General features: G+C 37.4%; 1 protein-coding gene across 17 annotated transcripts in view; it reads right to left on the reverse strand.

Annotated features, from left to right (window-relative positions):
• Positions 1-22,629, reverse strand: part of SESTD1 (SEC14 and spectrin domain containing 1) — a 156,962-nt gene that overhangs the window by 79,718 nt on the left and 54,615 nt on the right. For 15 of the 17 annotated variants that reach the window (XM_057316498.1, XM_057316455.1, XM_057316504.1 and 12 more), the window contains 2 exons: positions 10,569-10,659; positions 6,142-6,255 (listed from right to left, as the gene is read on the reverse strand). In XM_057316498.1, coding sequence (XP_057172481.1) covers positions 6,142-6,255; positions 10,569-10,659 — 205 coding nt within the window. Of the gene's footprint in view, positions 1-6,141; positions 6,256-10,568; positions 10,660-21,576; positions 21,649-22,629 lie in introns of those variants that run through there. The other 2 variants (XM_057316511.1, XM_026492420.4) reach the window with 1 other exon arrangement.

The following is a 22,629-nucleotide window of genomic DNA, read 5'->3' on the forward strand; positions in this document are numbered from 1 at the left end:
AGGTATCATTAAAACAACTACCACATGTTTATTTGATGAATGTTGTCAACATCTGGTAATAAATCTTTCTTATGTATAAAACTATTAAGTAAAACATACTCTTGCTTATAGGAACACCAGTATTTATAACAAAGTTATAGGTTAAAAATATTTAGAATATAGGGGCACCTGGGTGGCTCAGTTGGTTAAGTGTCTGCCTTCAGCTCAGGTCATGATCCTGGGGTCCTGGGATGGAGCCCTGTGTTGGGCTTCCTGTTCAGTGTGCCTCTCCCTCTCCTTCTGCCCCCCCCCAACTCGTGCTCTCTCTCACCTCTGTCGAATAAAAAAATAAAACCTTAAAAAAATTTAGAATATATACAAAAACACAAGCTTAATCACAACAGCCCAAATGATCCAAGTAACACCAAGGAAAATAATTTTTAATTAAACATCTACATTGGATTTAATTATATATAGCTCTAAGTATCAAAAATGGCTGTGTTGAACTGTACCTTAAAGTTGAATATGTTTGTCAGTGCATTAGCCAGCATTTGAAATTACTTACTCTCATCTCATAAGATATTAGGCTTTTTAATAAGTGCCTAGTGCTCATTTCCTTGGAAAATACTTAGCTGAATCTCTTCAATGTCTAAAAGAAAACAATATGGTGATACAAGAAACTTTCACAGTTGAGTTTTAAACATCAATCTATGACATTAGATCTAAGCAGGCAGGAAATCTGTCTTCTATTTTATCCTCTAAGATGCAAGGTGTTTAGTCACTATGAATTCATATAGTATGAGACCCAACAAAGCAAAGCATTTCTGAGCAGATGTCTATGCTTAAGCAGGATGTGATGCGCTCTTCATAAAAGGGATCTTTTCTCTTACTGAGTGTTCACTACTTTAGTTTCTACACCACTGGCCTCTACTCACTTTGCATTCTCTCAGAGCAACATTTCCTGTGCACCCCTGGCATGAACAGCTGACCTCCCCTACCAGTCAGAAGTACTCACTCACCATAGCAACATTCAGGCCTCCTGCTTTCAGACTTTACTCTCTTCCCTCACTATACTTTTGTTTCTCCTCCTTGAGATGCAGTTTCCCATTCAACTATCAGGGTAACACCTTTCCTAATGGAACCCAGCAGTCCAGGCTATCTTCCCCACAATGCTGGCACATCTTTCCACTAAGTCTATATCACAGTCAAGTCAACCAATGACAAAAGTGTGTAAGATAAAAGTGATGAGGGAACGGAAGGCAAGCTGAGGACAAAGCAGAAGCTGACACCCTGCAAACCCCCCCCCCCCCATGGGATGTATGCAACATTCCTCAGGCACTCCTGGCTGCCCTGAAGGACAAAGAAATAGCCCTTACTACCTACAGCCCATTGACAAGTCCTTGAAACAGGCATGGTGACATTCCTGTAGGAACTCAGCTGCCTCAATGTTAATACTTTGCTAAGGGCAAAAGGCAGTCCTAGCGTGACCCTCTCCCCTCCACCAAGATCCTGTAAGTCTACTTTAAAGTAAAAAATTGCTTTGGAAACTTCCTTTATCTCTAACCCCCCAAGATACATGTTGGCAATCATCCCCCAAGCATATGGTCCACCGATATACATCTGAAGGGTCTCATGACTAAGGTTTTATTAGACGGTAATAAATGGCCCTTTCCCAACAGCAGCTAGCCCCCTCAAGGTCCTGGAGACCTTGCTTCCAAAATTCCTTAGAGACTTAGGCTATCCCTAGCCCCCTCCCCACTTGAGGGTATAAAATAGGCCATTCCTCGCAACCCCAGGGCAGCAGCTCTTTCTGCCCACGGGTCCTGTCCCCATGCTTTAATAAACCACCATTTTGCACCAAAGACACCTCAAGAATTCTTTCTTGGTCGTCGGCTCCGGACCCCACCCCACTGAACCTCACTTATATTCATCAAAAGCAGGGGAAAAAATGCAACTCATTTCTGCTTAGGATGTAGAAGGCTGCAAAGAAAATGTTCCAACCCTTACACCACCACTACCACCACCAAAATGATGCAAGTTAATCTAAAAAATGACAATTTTTCTTGAACCCATGAGGGTTAAGAGGATAACCAATGAACCTGCAATCTAAGGACAGACCAGTGCCTTCAAGAAAAGATGGAGCTGGAGCACTTGCTTACCTGGGAAAAATGCCAGACATAATACAAGCCAGGTAAGAATTCAGCTAACATTTTTAATGATGTGCTAAAGGCCAAATGTGAACTAATGCAGAAGTACAGAACCCCTGGGAAGCACGGACACAAGAAGGATTCAGTCACTCATGGGCTCTTCTGAACAGACGTCCTGGGAATCATGAGAAAGACTGGGACAGTAAAGATAAGAAACTTCAAAACAGCCTCTCTCAGAGTACAGGCCTGGGGGAAGCAAACAGCAGCCACCACTGGAAAGGCATGAAGCTGAGAATGGCCCAGATTCTTCAACTCTATCTCCTCTAGAGAATAAAAACCTTCAAGTGCTGAGGGAAAAGCAGCAAACCCAGATGACCTTAGAGTGCAAATACATCCCTACTGTAGCTGGAGGAAGGAAAAGAAAAGCCCTCTATCCTAGTAGAGACAAGAATATATGATGAGCCCAGGCTATCATAGGCCTCCTGCACCTGGGAAAGAGGGCCAGACCCTGCGTCACAAAGCTGCCTAAGACTGAAGCTGAACCAAACAACAGAAAATGCCCCTCTGACAAACACTGAATAACAAGGAACAGCAGTCTTTTTCTAATGGAGCATCAATAGTGCAAAGAGATCTTTTCTGAGGCAAGGTGCAAAGGAAAGACCTATAGGTAAGGGTGGGATAAACACTGGGGAAAAAAAAAGTCTCTGGCAAGTTAGCACCATCTTCAACACAAATTAGCTCTAAAGGAATGTGAAGCCTGTGGTGCACTGAAGAAAATAATAGCAACAACAAAAGCCAAAGTCAAGTCAACTCCTGGCTAGGCTAATTTTCTTGCCCCACTAAAAAGCCTAGCAAAAATCAAGATGCGCCTATGCGTAGGCACAATACTATTTACCTCAGTCTTTGCTAGCCTAAACAAGATGGCCAACATGCAACAAAAAATAACAAGGCATGCAAAAAGCAAGAAAGGAAACAACCTACTGTCAGGAAACAAAGCAAATGAGACAACTAGAGTAAGTCAGACCCAGACAGCGGAAGTATAGGGTAGGGAATTTAAGATAATATAATACATGCTAAAGGTTCTCATGGAAAAAGTACAAGACAACATGCAAGAACGAATTTCAGCAGAGATAGAAACTATAAGGAAGAATGAAATAGAAATGTTACGAACCGGGAATGCAAACTGATGCAGCCGCTCTGGAAAACAGTACTTTTCAAAAAAGTTGAAAATAGAGCTACCCTATGACCCAGCAATTGCACTACTAGGTATTTATCCCAAAGATACAAATGTAGTGACCCAAAGAGGCACCTGCACCCCAAAGTTTATAGCTGCAATGTCCACAATAGCCAAACTATGGAAAGAGCCCAGATGTCCATCGACAAATGAATGGATAAAGAAGATGTGGTATATATCTACAATAGAATATTACACAGCCATCAAAAAAGAACGAAATCTTGCCATTTGCAACAAAGTCGATGGAACTAGAAGGGATTATGCTAAGCGAAATAAGTCAATCAGAGAAAGACAATTATCACATGATCTCACTGGTATCTGGAATTTAAGTAACAAGGCAGAGGATCATTGAGGAAGAGAGGAAAAAAATAAAACGAGACAAAATCAGAGAAAGAGGGGCGCCTGGGTAGTGCAGTGGTTGAGTGTCTGCCTTCAGCTCAGGGCGTGATCCCAGCGTTCTGGGTTCGAGCCCCACATAAGGCTCCTCTGCTATGAGCCTGCTTCTTCCTCTCCCACTCCCCCTGCCTGTGTTCCCTCTCTCGCTGGCTGTCTCTCTCTGTCAAATAAATAAATAAAATCTTAAAAAAAAAAAAAAAATCAGAGAAAGAGACAAACCATAAGAGACTCTTAATCTTAGGAAACAAACTGAGGGTTGCTGGAGGGGAGGGAAGAGGCAGGATAAGGAGGCTGGGTGATGGACACTGGGGAGGGTATGTGTTGTGCTGAGCACTGGGTGTTGTGTAAGACTGATAAATCACAGACCTGTACCCCTGAAACAAATAATACATTATATGTTAATTAAAAAAATAAAAAATTAGAAAAAAAAAGAAACTTTACAAACCAACCCCATGGTATCATAGATGAAGTAAGTTTACAACACATGGGTCAACAAACTCAACAAAGACAAAGAAACAAAGAGTAACTTGAAAATGGATCAACAGAAAATACGCAAACTAAAACACAAAAAGATAAAACATAAAAAAAATAAATAAAACAGAACACCAACCCAGAATGGTGAGAAATTTTCAAATGGTCTAACATACATACAATTGGGATTCTAAAAGAAATAGAAAATCTTTGAAAAGAAAATATCTAAGAATTTTCCAAAATTGATGGCAGACATCAAACCACAGATCCAACAAATGCAGAGAACACCAAAGAGAACAAATACCAAATAAAATACATCTAGGCATTAAATAATAAAAATGCTGAAAACCCAAAAATAAAGTGAAAATCTTAAAGGTGGCCAACAGGAAAAAAAGATATATGTCACATAGCAGACCAAGGATACAAATAATATAACTCTTCTCAGAAGCTATGGGAATGAGAAGTCAATGGTGTGATATACTTAATGTGCTAAAAGAAATCAGTAATGAAACAAAATTCCATACCCACTGAAAATATCTTTCAAAATCATAATAGTAACAACAGGTTTTTTTCAGGAAAACCAAAGCTAAAAAAATTCAATGCCAACAGACCTGCACTGCAAGATACATTAAAGGAAGTCCTTTAGGCAGAAGGAATATATCAAACAAAAGATGAATCTCCAAAAAGAAATGAAGAATGCCAGAAGTGACATAAAGAAAGATGAAATTCATTTTTTTTATTATTTTAATTGCTGTAAATAAACTATCAATGGTAAAAATAGTAGCCATCTATTGTGTGTTTACAGAACAGTATAAGTAAAATATATGACCAGAATGGGAAGTATTGGATATATACTGTTTTAAGTAATTTCTACTACATATTAAATGGTATATTATTTGAAGGTAACAGTCCACTAATTAAAGATGTATATTGTAAACTTAGGGCGTGCACACAAAAAATTTTTTTAATAAGGGATATAAACTACAATGGAGATAAAATGTAAACATAAAAAATAATCCAAAAAAAATCAAAAAAAGAACCAAAAAGTATATAAAATCTATCAAGATAATAGATTTTAATCCACCTGTATCAATAATTACATTAAATATAACTAACTGGTCTTATGAAACACTAAAAGGACAGATTGTCAGAATGGATACGAAAGCAAGACCCAAGGATACTATAAGAAATCCACTTTAAATACAAAGAAATAGATAGGAAAATAGGTAATATGGGAAAAGATACAAAACGCAAACACTAGTCAAAAGAAAGCTGAAGCAGCTATACTAATGTCAAACAAAGTACACTTCAGAACCAGATATGGTATCAAGGATAAAAAGAAAACTTTTAACATGTTGTGGCAGGAAAACTATGACAGAATTGCTTAAATTTGTATTCCATTGGGACTTCTTTCTGATCTATAAGATGTACTTTTACACAAGACAAATGAAGAGAGTAATGTCAATAGGAAAGGACAGATAACTTTTTTCATGGATCAAAACCAAACATATACTAAAAATAATTATGACATATCACACAAAATAGACCCTAACTTCAACTTCAAAATGTCCAGGATTTCCTAATGTTAGCTAAATGTCCTTTTGGTAATGCAATACTTTTTTTTTTTTTTAAATAAAAAGTTCTACTTACTCAAAGTTTATAAAGAGAGATACAAATGAAAACAAGAAAGAATTTGTGGTCTTTGACAAAGAATCATAATTTATTCCACAAGTATATGAATGTCAATTACATACTCGTCATTGCTTAGGCACTGACTCATGACTGCACAAGCACAGCTTAGTATCCAACGATGAGCAAACAAAATACCAGCAAAATGCTGTTTTTAATATTTTTTTGCAAAATGCTATTTTTAAAGATACAACACATTTCTGCTTTTTTATAGAGTATATTTACCTCAAAGCCAAGTCTATCCTTTTCTTTCCAAAAACAAAAATGTGTTACTTTCTTATCCCAGAATTCATCAGGCTTCACTACACAAACAAGGGACACCTCAGCTGGAACAACATTCTATAAAATACAAAAAAAAAATTATATATTATACATGTAAAAAGAATAATTTATTAAAGTTATAAATTACTAGATTTTCATGGTTGGGCTGAGTAAATTAAGAGACCTTTGGAAAAGAATTGAAATAATAAGAAATACTGCACACTTCAAAACATACATGGCAATAAAGAGATACTTGGAAAGACAAGTTGACTCAGAGATTTCAAATAAACAATGTAATATAAGCAGTACATGTGAATTATCTTTGTGTTTTACTGAATCTCTCTAATAGGGATATATTCAGATTAAACTACAAGACAATTTTTAATTGGCCAACTATTACATAGTTGCTTCTTCTATTATAGGAAAAAATTTTTTTCTAACACAATCACCTTGGAGAATTTCTTCAAATAATGTAAAATCAATTTGCTCACAAAATAAATTTCTTACTAGCCATTATACAAAGAAGCCCAGATTCTGCTTGATTATTAACTTGAAGAAGAGGACAAGCTAATCTCTGACAAATACAATTTCACATTTACTAGATATGGTTATTCATATTACCTAAAGAAGAACGGAAGTTAACATCCACTGAGTTAATAAAATATTCCATGTATATTTTATCAGCAAACCCCTTACAGTCTATCTTTAAATTAGATCATTTCTACCACCCACATTGCTAACATCCCCAAAATACTCAGCCTTTTAAAATATCCTCTTAACAGGCCTCTCTTCTTTCTTCACATTTTCTCATGCTCACAGTAAAATTCAAACTCCTTACCAAGGCCTAGAAAGCCCTTCAAGCTCAGGGCCCCACTGACCTGGACCTCACCTCACAGCCCTCCCCTCTCAGCTCACTCCCCTACTACAGCCAGACTAAACTTCCTGCTGTTCCTGGAATGTAACAAGTCTGTTTCCACCTGAGGCTTATGCCCTTGATGTTTTCCCTGTCCAGAGTGTTTTCTGCCCTATATACCCAGGAAGAATGCTCCCTCCACTGAGAGTCTACTCAAACATTCCCTTTTCAGAGAGACCTTCCCTGACCACTGTATCTAAAGTAGCACCATCTGACTCAGTCTCCTTCTACTACTGTATTTTTCTTCAGAGCATTTATCACTATCTGCTGTTACATTATTTAGTAATTTGCCTAATTACTTACTATCTGACTCCCCTACCACACACTTCAAACATTCTACACCAGGAGTCAGTAAATTCTTTCTGAAGGTGTAGATAATAAATATTTTAGGCTTTGCAGGCTATGCAGTCTCTATTGCAACTACTTCAAGTCTGTCACTGTAGTAAGAAAGTAGCTATAAAAAATATAAATGGGGGGGCGCCTGGGTGGCACAGCGGTTAAGCGTCTGCCTTCCGCTCAGGGCGTGATCCTGGCATTATGGGATCGAGCCCCACATCAGGCTCCTCTGCTATGAGCCTGTTTCTTCCTCTCCCACTCCCCCTGCTTGTGTTCCCTCTCTCGCTGGCTGTCTCTATCTCTGTCAAATAAATAAAAAAAAAAAAATCTAAAAAAAAACATATATATATATAAATGGGGGCGCCTGGGTAGCGCAGTGGTTAAGCATCTGCCTTCAGCTCAGGGCGTGATCCCGGCGTTCTGGGTTCGAGCCCCACATCAGGCTCCTCCACTAAGAGCCTGCTTCTTCCTCTCCCACTCCCTCTGCTTGTGTTCCCTCTCTCACTGGCTGTCTCTCTCTGTCAAATAAATAAATAAAATCTTTAAAAAATATATATATAAATGAATGGGCATAGATGAGTTCCAAAAAAACTTTACTTACAAACTCTAGGGGTCAAATACAATTCAAGACCATAAATGGCACAACTGAATAACAATAAATTATGGTTATAATTATTATTAATCAGAAGAAATTAGAAATCTTTTAATTTATTTTTTTTTTAAAGATTTTATTTATATATTTGACAGAGAGCCAGTGAGAGAGGGAACACAAGCAGGGGAAGTGGGAGAGGAAGAAGCAAGCTCCCAGGGGAGGAGCCTGATGTGGGGCTCGATCCCAGGACTCTGGGATCACGCCCTGAGCAGAAGGCAGACACTTAAGGACTGAGCCACCCAGGCGCCCCAGAAGTCTTTCAATTTAAACACATTTTTTGGGCATGTAACAAATCTGGTGCCCCCTGCAATGACTGAGCTATGAAAAAGATAAATAAATTCAACAGTACCAAAGTTATTGGAGAGGCTAGGAAATTCAGGTAGACTGAGGTTTATTTATATATTGACTTGTGGAAGACTATAACTTCAAAATCATTGAATATTAAAGTTGTGGGAAACAAGAAAACCAAACCACATATTTTAGAGAATATTAGTTACTAACAAAGCCAACGCTAAGCTCTGGGATCCCAAAGAACTGGTACTAGTACCTTTTGAAATAAAAGCAATGAATGATTTTGTATGTAAAAACTGTTTGATTAGGAGTAAACAAAAGGCCATTGCAACTTCTGAAAATGTTAACTATTAATAAATCCAAAAGTTGTTAAAATACCTATCAGAAAAGAAATCGCAAGAGGGGATTAAATCATCCACTGATTGTTCTTCAAAACTGCCACTGATCAAAGTCCAGTTCATACAGCAAGTCCCAAACAGGTCATCTGTGACACAGTTGAATGACAGGATGAAAGGAAGAACACAAGGTCATAATTAATGGATTTCTCACCTAATAGTTATTTTAACAACTTTTACCTAGAAGAGCTCATCTTCAGGGTTGGGATATAAAAGTGCTGGGAACATATCTGACAGAAAAAGTGGTGGGATACCAATCTGTGCTCCCTTAAAAAACTGACCCTCCGGAGGCTATATCCTTTCCAACGCAAAGGATTGATTCTAATGATAACGGTTTAGGCCACGCATTTAAGAAGGAGGTAATGGATAGATAATTTGGGGACCACCTCCAATACCCCCCATTGGTAATATACCCTTTGTAAAGGATAAAGCCAAGACTTGGGGGTTAGGCCATGTTAAGTTCCAACTGCAGCTCTTTCCCATGTTAATTACAAGAATCTGGTTAAGTTATTTAAAATCTTTGAGTCTCAGGGTGCCTTGGAGGTTCAGCTGGGTAAGTGTCTGCCTTTGGCTCAGGTCATGATCTCAGGGTCCTAGGATCAAGCTCCGCATCAGGCTTTCTGCTCAGCAGGGAGTCCGCTTCTCCCTCTCTCGCTCTCAAATAAAGAAATAAAACTTTTAAATAAATAAATAAAAACGAAATAAAATAAAATTCGAACTTATACTTCCTTCCACAGAACCCAAAAGCAGCTACAAATTATTTCCCAATTTATTTAAAATTCTTGATCTTTCTTTCAATATCACTGATATTGTGATATTGAAAGTTCACTATCCCACATAACTGTCAACTTCTATTTTCCCCAAACTGACCTGCCAACAACTCCCTTCATTCTATATTTGCTTCATTCTGAGCTATGACTAAGTCAGTGTCCCTGCTAGGAAAGCCCTTTTCACTTTCTTTCAACTAAATTAGATAATCTCTTTTATTTAACTCACTTAACTTCTACATTCTCCTGAAGCCTTTCTAAGGAAACCCAGATACATTAGAGCAATCTGCCACCTCGATAAAATATCACTCGAATATTTTGTTTTTCCATTTCAGATCACAACATCCTCAATACCCTTATAATAAAGCAACAAATGTTTACTAGATAGGTACCTAGTACAAGCAAAGATCGTGTAATCTTTCTGTGAGGAACACAAGGAAACACAAAGACTAGTATCAGACCAAAGACTTTGCAACTGCAGCGTTTAGTAAATGTTGGTTTATGGACTGCTAAAGTTTCCAAGGACACAGCTGACAAGTACATTTCTTCTGGATTAGAAATAAGTAATAAGAGTACCATAAATCCTGGTACTTTTTAGAGGAAAGTAGGGAACAGAAGAAAAAGACTGCTCAGAACCCCGTGAGAGGCGTTTCCAGACTAGACTTACCCGGTCCTGCTCTCTACTTACAGTATCAGAATGGAGTAGACAGGGGATGATGCAGATATCACAGCATGCAAAAGCTCCCAGGTAAGTCCAGCAACATCTCACACTTTTGGACTCGCTGGCCTACTTACTAAATTATTTAAACATGACATACTACTTTTGATCATTTACAAATCTTTAGAATAGGTCTGAAATTTATTTTACTATTCAAAGTCAAATCCCTAAGAAATGAGTTTTAAAAATCCAGTAGTGTGCATTTCAGAGCTCAGTCACTGCTGAGAAGTTTGGGCACAATGAAATAAATGAAATGCATGATCACTTTATCTGCTGCTATAAAATAAAACCATTTCCTAATGGTCAAAAATAAAATTACCTGTAGCATTAAGACTACTGTTTTCACCACATTCCACTGTGATTTTCTGCCATCCACAATCACGGTAAATCCTCTAGCCTTACACTTTTCACTGAAACAAACAAACAAAAATTACAAAGTATTAAAACAGGCTTCATACTTTATTCTTTATAATCCTAAATAAAGTCTCTAGTTTAATCATATGTGGAGCAGCATTAATCTCACTTGGTTTTGTTTACACTGTCATTAATAAAATTTTTAAGGGTATCCTTTTAGTATTTTCAAGCAATTTGATTTTTCTCATTTTAGGAAACACTGACAATTTACAAACTAATTTGGCAAGAAAATTACTCTAAAAGTACAGGAAGTCAATGTCTTAACGAGAAGAAATCAAAGCAACATTCAGTCTCAAGAGCCTTTCAATTTATTCGTTTATAAAATGGGATCCAAGTGAAATATGTAACTGACTGCCAAGTGCATACATACTTCTTGCCTCTCCTTCCTGCCAGAAGTAGAAATGATAGTTTAAAACAGGCAGAAAATAGGGGCGCCAGGGTGGCTCAGTTGGTTAGGCATCTGCCTTCGGCTCAGGTTATGATCCCAGGGTCCTGGGATTGAGACCCGCATCAGGCTCTTGGCTCAACGGTGAGTCTGCTTCTCCCTCCCCCTCTGTGATCTCTACCACTTTTGTTCTCTCAAATACATAAATAAAATCTTAAAAAAAAAAATAGGTAGAAAATAGAGTAAGCTACTACTAAACCATTGGAAATGAATTTCTTGGTGTTCTTTCGGGGAAATTTAATGAGATGAGGTAATATTCGGTCTACATAGTAGTTGAAAACTTGAATACACCATATCAGAACATACACCCCCCTCACCTTCACATTCTCAATTACTTGACCAGCAAAATATTACCCTGAGTGTTAGAATATGTTACTGCTATATATTACATTCAATTATTGTAAACACTTCCCAGAAGCCTACCCTAGTAAAATACAACTACACTAAAAAACTCCATGCTAAAGACCAAACTACATAGCTACTTTATTATTACTATTTTTTTACTTATAAAATGAATTCAATGAAAGGATCTCAACTGCTCTCTCCAATATACCAGAAGAAGCTGCAGTTTTACTTAACAGAGCAAGGATTTGGTAGTGAAACCTCTCCACACTCAAAGTTCTATCAATCATATACATTATAGGAAAGGTAATCAGCAAACCCTTTCCTAAGATTTAAATCCAACAATCCAGGGGATTTTACTAATCCTGCCTTACTTCCTCTAAGTTCTCACATTAGCCTCAAGAGGGTTCTTGCAGAAGTGATATCTAAATCTACCAAGCACCACTAAGGTTACAAGTATGAGGATGGTACTGCTGAGGAGTTGTAAGAACAGGGGCCTCTATAAACAGGGACAGAAGCTGAGCTTCCAAAGAAAACAGGGAACTGTTCAAAAGATGAGACAAACTGAAATATATATCCATACAAAAAACGTGCACACAAATGTTCACAGCAGCATAATTCCTAACACCCAAAAGTAGGAACAACTCAAATGTCCATCAATGACAAACAGGAAAACAAAACATGGTAATCTATATAATGGAATACTATTCACTATAAAAATGAATGCAGTACGGGGGCGCCTGGGTGGCTCAGTCAGTTAAGTGTCTGCCTTCAGCTCAGGTCATCTCAAGATCCTCAGATTGAACCCCATGGCAGGCTCCCTGCTCAGCAGGGAATCTGCTTCTCCCTCTCCCCGTTCCCCCTGCTTGTGCTGTCTCTCTCTCTCTCTCTCTCACACACACATAAATAAAATCTTAAAAAAAAAAAAAAAGGAATGAAGTACTGATACATGTCAGAACATGGATAAACCTTGAAAACATTATGCTAAGTGAAAGAAGCCAGATACAAAAGCCCACATATTGTACAATTGCATTTACACGAAATGTCCGGAATAAACAACTCAACAGAGACAGAAAGCAGATCAGTAGGTGCCAAGGGCTGGGAGGAGAAGAGAATGGGGAACGACTACTAATGGGTGCAGAACTTCTTTTTGGGCCAATGGATGAGAGTGTGTAATGGTCACACAACTTTGTCAATATACGGAAAACCACTAAATTGTATGCTTTAAAAGGTTGGTGTTTAAGGTATGTTAATTATAACTCAATAAAAATGCTGAAATCCTCCATTTTTGGATTTTGCATTTTAAAATAAAGGACTCACTAAGTATTCTTTGGTGGGGGGAATGTGAGGCAATACAATGATCACTTTAGATTATTAGCAAGAGCATATAAAGACTTGCTTGAGGAAGCAAATCTGACATCTAATTGCTAGTTGTAGGATCAGGTAAGAAGGAAATTCTTGGAATTCCTCACCACCAAGACATCTAGGAAGACCACTATAACTCAGGTAGTATACAAGGAACTTAGGTAAGGATACCTTACCAGAAGAGATAAACCTAGGTAAGGTAGCTGGCTACTGAGTGGTCTTCAGAGAAGTAAAAGCAACTCAGGAGTCTCTACCAATGCTTATGGAAACGTGCAGGAGGGGGAGATAAGACACACAGAGTTGTCCAGTAGAAGGCCTTCCCTTTTTGGTACTACAGTCAAGAGAATTGTGCCATCCCCATAATCTGGTACTTTGTTCTCAATCGGCATCTGCTTCTCAGAGATACAGGTTACAACAGCATTTTGTTAAAGAAGTTTTACACGAATAACACATTTTCATTTCAAAGCACACTCTATATTAATCTGTATATTAAGAGAAAGAAAATAATGAAGCTTGCAAATACCATCTGCAGTGATCTTAAGGGCATAAAATACTCTAAATTTATCTTATAGGGTACTTAAAAACAGCCTCAATCATAATTTTCTCACATTTTACTAAGATAATGAAAATACATACAACTGAAAGATACTATTCGAAAACTGCAAGATCAAGTGATCTTTCAACTACATGAAAGGATTGTTTTTCTTTTTTCTTTTTTTTTACTTCTTTCCTACAAGTGGAGTGATAGTTTCAAGTGATTTTTAACATACTTAATTTAGAAGCATGTTCTGTCCTTTATAAAAGGGTATGTTAGAGGAGCTGCCATACTAATATTAATAAACTCCTATTGCTGTTAACATGTTTATAATTACATCTAAAGAACAATAACAAAAAAATCTATTAACACTCTATCTCCTTGTTCCTCCCGCATTAGAGCCTTTCGAGGGTTAGATGGCTCAGTCGAAACTACTATTAAAAGAGGAGAGGGGGCGCCTGGGTAGTGCAGTCGTTAAGCGTCTGCCTTCGGCTCAGGGTGTGATCCCGGCGTTCCGGGATCGAGTCCCACATGGGGCTCCTCCGCTGGGAGCCTGCTTCTTCCTCTCCCACTCCCCTGCTGTGTTCCCTCTCTCGCTGGCTGTTTCTCTGTTAAAATAAATAAATAAAATCTTAAAAAAAAAAAAAAAAAAAAGAGGAGAGGCTCCTTAAAAAGCCCACTCACTTTGATTAGAAACAGACTATCAATGGATTTCTCCGGTTCAGTACATTGTAGCTCTTCACTAATTTCTTTGATTACAACTAAGGGTTCCTTCTTTTCCACTCATAAGCTCTGCTTACACTTGTATTATGGCAACTAATTTCACTTATGCTTTTATTGTAATTACTTGTTTACAATTTATCTTCATTAGATAACATGCTTCCAGAAAGCAAGGATATTATCTTCCTAATATCCTGGCAGCTTTTAGCATAGTGCTTTAAACACAGACGACCTTTAAAAATGTTAGAGGGTACATTGCACATCATTCCCTAGTCAGAAACCAACACTGGCTTTCCTTCTCCTTCAGAACTGAAGCCTTTACCATGGCCTACAAGGTCCTCTATGATCTGATTCTAGCCTCTCTCATCTGACCACAGTTCTAGAACTCTGGACCTCTCTCAAACTGCTCCCACCATACTACCTCCTTGCTGATCCCACAATATGCTGCTCCTGCCTCAGGGTCTTTGCACTAACTGCTCTGTCATAAATGCTCTTTCTTTAATCATCTTCCATTAGATATCTGTACGGCTTGCTCGTCACTTCCATCATCTCTGGTAAAACATTATTCTATCATTTTGCAAAATATTGCCACACATGCCATCCTCTCAACTCTTTTCATGCTGTGTTTTCATAGCATTCATGAACATCCAATATACTGTGATTTATATGTAATATTTGTTGGATCATTACGTATAACGCCCATAATAAGGGCGGGGACTGGGTCTCCTTTGTTCACCCATTTCCTCAGCACCTGGAACAATGAGGAGCTCATATATTACAGGCTCTCACGTATTTACTGAGTGACTAAAGACTTATGATCTTAATGGCTATGTGGTTTTTGGCAAATCATTAAACCTCTGTGTTCTGATGTTTATTCTGTAACATAAATGAGTTTTTCTACAATTAGAAAGAACTGACTTAAGTGAAAAAAATGGAAAGGTAACTTTTGTAGATTTTGAATCACTACAGAATCAATAGTAATCTGATCGAGATTAATCTGGACAAATACTTGGCAGTATTTCTATAAAAGATTTAAGAATGGAGGGGCGCCTGGGTGGCGCAGTCGTTAAGCGTCTGCCTTCGGCTCAGGGCATGATCCCAGCGTTCTGGGATCGAGCCCCACATCAGGCTCCTCCTCTGGGAGCCTCCTTCTTCCTCTCCCACTCCCCCTGCTTGTGTTCTCTCTCTCACTGGCTGTCTCTCTCTGTCAAATAAATAAATAAAATCTTAAGAAAAAAAAAAAAAGATTTAAGAATGGAGAAGGTGGTTAGTCCAGATGATTGTTAAGGTACTTTACAATCCTGATGATGTTCCATGATTCTACAACCGGATGATCACCAAGTTCCCTTTAAGCTGGAAAATACTGAGTTTAAATACAGGTATTTTATCTTTATTGTACTTTGTTTTACTGCACTTCATAGATACTACTTCTTTTACAAATTGAAGGTTTGTGGCAACCCTGCATCCATCAACTCTATAGATGCCATTTTTCCAACAGCATTTGCTCACTTTATGTCTCTGTGTCATGTTTTAGTAATTTCATAATATTTCAAACTTCAAATTATGTATTTGTTATGGTGATCTGTGATCTTTGATGTTCCTATTATAATTGTTTTGGGGTGCCACAAACCATACCTATATAAGATGGAGGACTTAATAAGTGTTGTATGTTCTGACTGTTCTACTTACTGGTTGTTCCCCTGTCTCTCCCTCTCCTTGGGCCTCCCTCATCCCTGAGACACAATAATACTGAAATTAGGCCAATTAATAACCTTTCAGTGGCTTCTAAGTGTGCAAGTGAAATGAAGAGTTGCATGTCTTTTACTTTGAAACAAAAGCTAAAAAAAGCTTAGTGAGGAAGGCATGAAGAAAGCCAACACAGGCTAAAAGCTAGGTCTTCTGAAACCAGTCAGCCAAGTTGTAAATACAAAGGAAATATTTATGGAAGGAAATTAAAAGTGCTACCCCTGTGAACAAATGAATGATAAGAAACCAAAACGTTCTTATTGCTGATATGGAGAGAGTTTGAGTGGTCTGGATAGAAAATCAAACCAGCCACAACATTCCCTTAAGTAAAAGCCTAATCCAGAGCAAGGCCCTAACTCTCTTCAATTCTAGGAAAGCTGAGAGAGGTGAGGAAGCTGCAGGAGAAAGCCTGAAGCTAGCAGAGGTTGGTTTATGAGATTTAAGGAAAGAAGTTGTCTCTATAATGTAAAAGTGCAAGGTAAAGCAGGCAAGTGCTGATACAGAAGCTGCAGGAAGTTCTCCACCAAAACTTCTAGCTAGGATCAATAATGAAAGTGGCTACACTCAGCAACAGATTTTCAATGTAGACAAACAGCCTTCTATCAGAAAAAGATGCCATCTAGGACTTGTACCGCTAGAGAGAAGTCAATCAGCCTGGTTTCAAAACTTCAAAGGATAGGGGCGCCTGGGTGGCTCAGTCATTAAGCGTCTGCCTTCGGCTCAGGGCGTGATCCCAGCGTTCTGGGATCGAGCCCCACGTCAGGCTCCTCCACTGGGAGCCTGCTTCTTCCTCTCCCACTCCCCTTGCTTGTGTTCCCTCTCTCGCTGGCTGTCTCTCTCTGTCAAATAAATAAATAAAATCTTAAAAAAAAAAAAAAAAAAAAACTTCAAAGGACAGGGGTGCCTGGGTGGCACAGTCAGGTAAGTGTCTGACTCTTGGCTTTGGCTCAGGTTGTGAGACTGAGTCCCACGTCTGGCTCCACAATCAGCACAGAGTCTGCTTAAGAAAGACTCCCCCTCCCTCCCTCCCACCACCCTGGGGCATGCTCTCTCATGCACACTCTTTCTCTCTAAAATAATTAAATAAATTAAAAAAAAAAAAACTTCAAAAGACTCTCTTGTCACATGCTAATGCAGCTGGTGACTAAATAGAAGACAATGCTCATTTACCATTCCCACAATCCTAGGGCGCTTAAGAATTATGATAAATCAGGGCACCTGGGTGGCTCAGTCAGTTAGGTGATCGACTCTTGGTATCAGCTCAGGTCTTAATCTCAGGGTCGTGACTTCAAGCCCCACTGGGCGTGGAGACTACTTAAAAAAAATTAGAAAATAAAAAAGAATTACGCTAAAGCTACCCTGCCTATGCTCTATAAATGAGAAACAACAAACTCTGGGTGAAAATACATCTGTTTACAACATGGTTTACTGAAAGGGTTTAAGCTCACTGCTCAGGGGGAAAAAAAGATACCTTTTAAACTATTACTGTTCATTGACAGTGCATCTGGTCACCTAAGAGCTCTGATGGAGATGGTTACAATGAAATCAATGTTTTCATGCTTGCTAACACGACATTCATTCTGCAGCCCATGGGTCAAGGAGTAATTCTGACTTTCAAGTCTTATTATTTGGGAATATTTCATTAATCTATAGCTGCTAGAGATAGTAATTACTCTGATGGATCTGGACAAAGTAAATTGAAAGCCTTCTGGAAAGGATTCACCATTCTAGATGCTATTAAGAACATTCGTTAATTCATGGGAAGAGATCAAAATATCAACATTAACAGAAGTTTGAAAGAAGTTGAGTCCAACCCTCATAAATGACTTAGGGACTCAAGACTTCAGTGGAGGAAGTAAATGCAAATATGGCTTTGCTGTGATGTTCACTCCATTGCAGTGGTCTAGAACTGAACCTGCAATTATCTCCAAGATTTGCCTGTATACACTGAATATACTGTTGAAAGAAAATGTTAAGACAAAGTTTTCAATATTTCCTTCATAATACTATATTATCTCATATGTTAATTATCAACTGTAATAGGTCTAGGTTAAAAGTAAATAAATACTAACACTTGTCAATAGATATTGCACTGTAATTATAGCAGAGGTTGCTGTAGAGTAGTAATTAGGAACACAGGCTAGCAGCCAAACTGCCAGGTGCAAACACCCCCTCTGGCCCTGATTTACCACACGCTCTTGGTCAAGATATCTAAATTGCCCACTCTTTCTATGTCTCAGATCCCTCATACACAACACAGGGATAATGGTGACTGTACTCATCACAAGTTTCTTATGAGAATTAAAAGACTTAACATTATCTAACAGATAATATATTATCTGTAATATATTTCCTTAAATATAAGATATTCTTTTCATATATGCCTCCCAATCATCATCCATAAGTAAATTCTCAGGTCCATTTGAATTTCAAGTTCTAAAAAAGAAAGCAAAACCAGCCTAGACAAACTTCTTATCCATCAAAAGAGTTTCTACTGAGCCACCAACGTCAGTATGCTTATTTGATTTTCCAACAAAATGTAAGATGTTCTGAGAATGGTCAGTTACTAGGTCCAGTCAGCCCACACTTGAGTACACAAAACTCTGAGAAACTGAAGTAGTAAAATAAAATAAAAATAGAAACCCACACCCATAAGCCATACTGACCACTGACTGAGAATGAGGTACAACACTGAGCTATGAAAAATACAAATTATAAGATACAGTTTCTCCCCTCAAGGAGCTCAGAATCACTTAGTGCCTATTTATATTCATAGACATTACAATATTTAATGTTACTAGGGAAACAATATATGCTTTTGAAATTAAAAAAAAATTAAGACAAATAATAAATGTAAAAATAAATAAATATTTGGGCACCTGGTGGCTCAGTCGGTTAAGTGTCTGCCTTCGGCTCAGGTCATGATCCACGGGTCTTACGACTGAACCCCATACTGGGCTCCCTGCTCAGCGGGGAGCCTGCTTCTTCCTCTCCCTCTGCCCCCCTGGCTCATGCTCTCTCTCTCATTCTTTATCTCAAATTAATAAATAAAATCTTTAAAAATAAATAAATAAATATTAAATAAAAACTTAAGAACCATCATTAAACACATCATGGTTAAACTTCTAAAGAATCAGAAACAGCAAGGGCTATAAGTTTGGATAACAACAAAATCTAGAAAGGATTTACATAAAGGAGCTAATAAAATTTAATGTGAAAGGACAGATATAGAGTATAAAGAATACGAGTAAAGGCACCACATATTTGAGAAGCTTCTTCATTTCTCTGCTCTTTTTCAACTATGAAACAGAAATAATAATACTCTTATTATTTTGAAAACTGAGTTAATACAAGTACTTTAAACTAAGTGCCTTGCATAATAAGTGTTCAAGAAATTAGTATTTCTGAAAAGGTGAGTCGAATCATATAAGGTCTTGGCATAGCAGTTAAGAATGCTGAAAGACTGCCCTTGAGAGCAAAGACCTAATATTTCCTGCCTTCACAATGCACGATGTTTAAAATGAATGGCTACAGAATTGAATTCAGTAGTGCAGTAAGAAAAAGAGGAGGTCATAGAAAACTGGGAAGAATGACACTGTCTTTTCAATGAAATTAATCCTGCGCAAAGTGGAAAGAGAATCAGGACAAAGAAGTTAGCTTGGCTATTATTGTACTAGTCCAACTCGACAACTCAGCCATCCCTTGATGTGAACTTCAGTGTATGAAAAGGGAAGAGAAAGGACAGAAAAATAAAAACTACATGGCAAGGAAAGAAAATACTGGCTTAGCAATCCCATTTTAAAACAGCACCTTATAAATTTTCAATACGTATGTGTTGAATGAGTGAGATGATTATTAAAAAAAAAAAACTCATCAAGGGCATAAAGCATGTTCAGGGGCACTGGGGTGGCTCAGTCAGTTAAGTGTCCAACTCTTGATTTCAGCTCTGGTCAAAATCTCAGGGTCACGAGATCAAGCCCTGTGTCAGATTCTGCACTGCACATGGAGTCTGCTTAAGCTTCTCTCTCTCCCTCTGCCCCTCCCCACCCCATGCTTGTTCCCTCTTCCTCTCTAAAAAATAAACAAAATCTAAAAATTATAACAAAACAAAAAGCATGTTCAAAACCCTTAACCACAGTGTTTTGAAACAATGCAATTACAACCCTATTTGCTAAAAGTACATTTCTTAAGGAGTAAAAGGGAAGGCACTGGCTCAAACCTCCATGGAAGTGAGTACCTTTAAAAATAATAATAATAATACAAAAAAAAAAAAAAGGAAGAAGAGAGCCATCCCAGTCACATTCTCACAGACTGTATTGAACATTCCAAAGTCTAAGAAGACAAATAGATGATCAATTAAGGGTGTTAGACTCAAATTCAAATTATCTTCTAATTGTTCTGCAGAGTCCTATAAGCTCCAAGAAGGCTCCTTAAAAGTGGGGAAAGGAGCACTGCAGTGGAAGCGGAGTTTGAGAAGGGAGGATGATGATAGCCAGAAATCACTGTGGACCTCCATTTCTGTTTTATAAATTTGGCTTCTGTGTAAGATTTTCTTTGAAGAAAAATGTCCATAGATTTTTTAAAAAATTCTGAACATACAGAATATATACCTTATAGAATACTAGTAGTTACACTGTCCAGAACAGAGTGGCATGATATATTTCCAGTGTTGAAAGGGAAAAAAAAACAAACTACAACCAAGAATACCCTACCTAGCAAGATTATCACTTAGAATTGAAAGATAAAGAGTTCCCCAGCAAACAAAATTTAAAGGAGTTCATCACCAGCAAAACAGTCTTATGAGAAATGTCAAAGGGCATTCTTCAAGTGGAAAACAAGAGAGCACAACTAAAAGAAAATTATGAGAAAAGTTCACAGGTAAAAGTAAACATATAGTAAAAGTAGTAGATTAATTACTTATAAAGCCAGTATCAAGATTAAAGCACAAAAGGAGTAAAGTCAATTATATCCACAAAAATTCCAAGGGATACACAAAATAAACATAGAAAATATGGTATCATTTACATAAAATATGGGGGGCAGTAAAAATTTAGTGCTTTTAGAATGTGTTCCAACTTAAGCAACTATCAACACAGACTGCTATACATAGGGGATATTACATATAAACCTAACAATAACCACAAATTGAAAACCTATAAAGATACACAAAAAAATAAAGAAAGGATTCCAAGCAGAACACTAAAGAAAGCCATCAAATCACAAGAGACCAGGAGAAGAAAGGAATAGACAAGAATTACAAAAGCAACCAGAAAACAATTAACAAAATGGCAATAAATACCTCCCTATCAATAATTACTCTAAATATAAATTGAATAGATGCTCCAGTCAAGACATAAGGTGACTGAATGGATAAAAATGCAAAAACAAAAACAAACAAAAAACAAACAAACAAAGAAAAACCAAACTGCCTATGACTCAGTTCTGACCTCTACATGCAGACTGAAAATGAAGGGATGGAAAAAGATATTCCAGGCAGAAGGAAACAAAAAAGAAAAAAAGCTGGGATAGCAATACTTACATCAGACAAAATAAACTTTAAAAGAAAGACTGTAGCAAGAGACAAAAACTGGGCATTACATAATGATAAAAGGATCCATCCAACAAGAGAACAGTAACAATTGTAAATATCTAGGCATCCAACAAAGGAGCACCTAAGTACATATAACAAATTTTAACAGATATAAAGGGAGAAACTGAGAGTGATACAATAATAGTAGAGGACTTTAACACCCCACTTACATCATTGGATAGATCATCTGAACAGAATTATTAACAAGGAAGCAATGGCTCTGAATGACACATTAGGCCAGATGGACCTAAAAAATATAAAAAATGTATACAGAACAATCCATTCAAAAACAGAATACACATTCTTTTCAAATACACATGGAACATTCTCCAGGATAGATCACATGTTAGGTCACTAAACAAGTCTCAATAAATTTAAGAAGACTGACATCATATAAAGCATCTTTTCCTACCACAACAGTATGAAACTAGAAATCAATTACAAGAAAAAAACTAGAAAAAATACAAAGAAGCCAAACATGCTACTAAACAACCAATGGGTCAATGAAGAAATAAGAAGACATAAAAAAAATAAATGAAGACAAAAACAAAAACGCAACAGTACAAAATCTTTGGGATGCAGCAAAAGGAGTTCTAAAACAGAAGTTTATAATGATACAAACCTACCTCAAAAAACATGAAAAATCTCAAATAAACACCTAAAGGAACTAGAAAAAGAAGAACAAACAAAACCCAGCACCAGAAGAAAGGAAATGATAATGATGAGGGTGGAAATAAATAGAGACTATAAAAAAAATTAGAAAAGGTCAAAGAAACAAAGAGCTGATTCTTTAAAAAGATAAACAAAACTGACAAACCTTTAGCCGGACTAATCAACAAAAAAAAGGAACTCAAATAAATAAAATCAGAAAGGATGTGGGAGAATAACGGACACCACAGAAATATGAAGAATTAGGAGATAATGCTATAAAAAACATATGCCAACAAATTAAACAACCTAGATGAAATGGATCAACTCCTAGAAACATACAATCTTCTAAAATTGCATCAGGAAGAAATAGAAAATTTGGACAGACTGATTACTAGTAACAAAATTGAATTGCTAACCAAAAAACTCCCAAAGTCCAGGACGAGATGGCTTCGCAGGTAAATTCTACCAAATATTTAAAAAGTTAATACCTATTCTTATCAAACTATTTTAGAAAATAGAAGAGGAAGGAAAACTTTCAAATTCATTCTATAAGGCCAACAAAACCAGATACA

The sequence above is a fragment of the Ursus arctos genome, unplaced genomic scaffold (assembly GCF_023065955.2).
Source record: "Ursus arctos isolate Adak ecotype North America unplaced genomic scaffold, UrsArc2.0 scaffold_1, whole genome shotgun sequence".
Taxonomy (NCBI): domain Eukaryota; kingdom Metazoa; phylum Chordata; class Mammalia; order Carnivora; family Ursidae; genus Ursus; species Ursus arctos.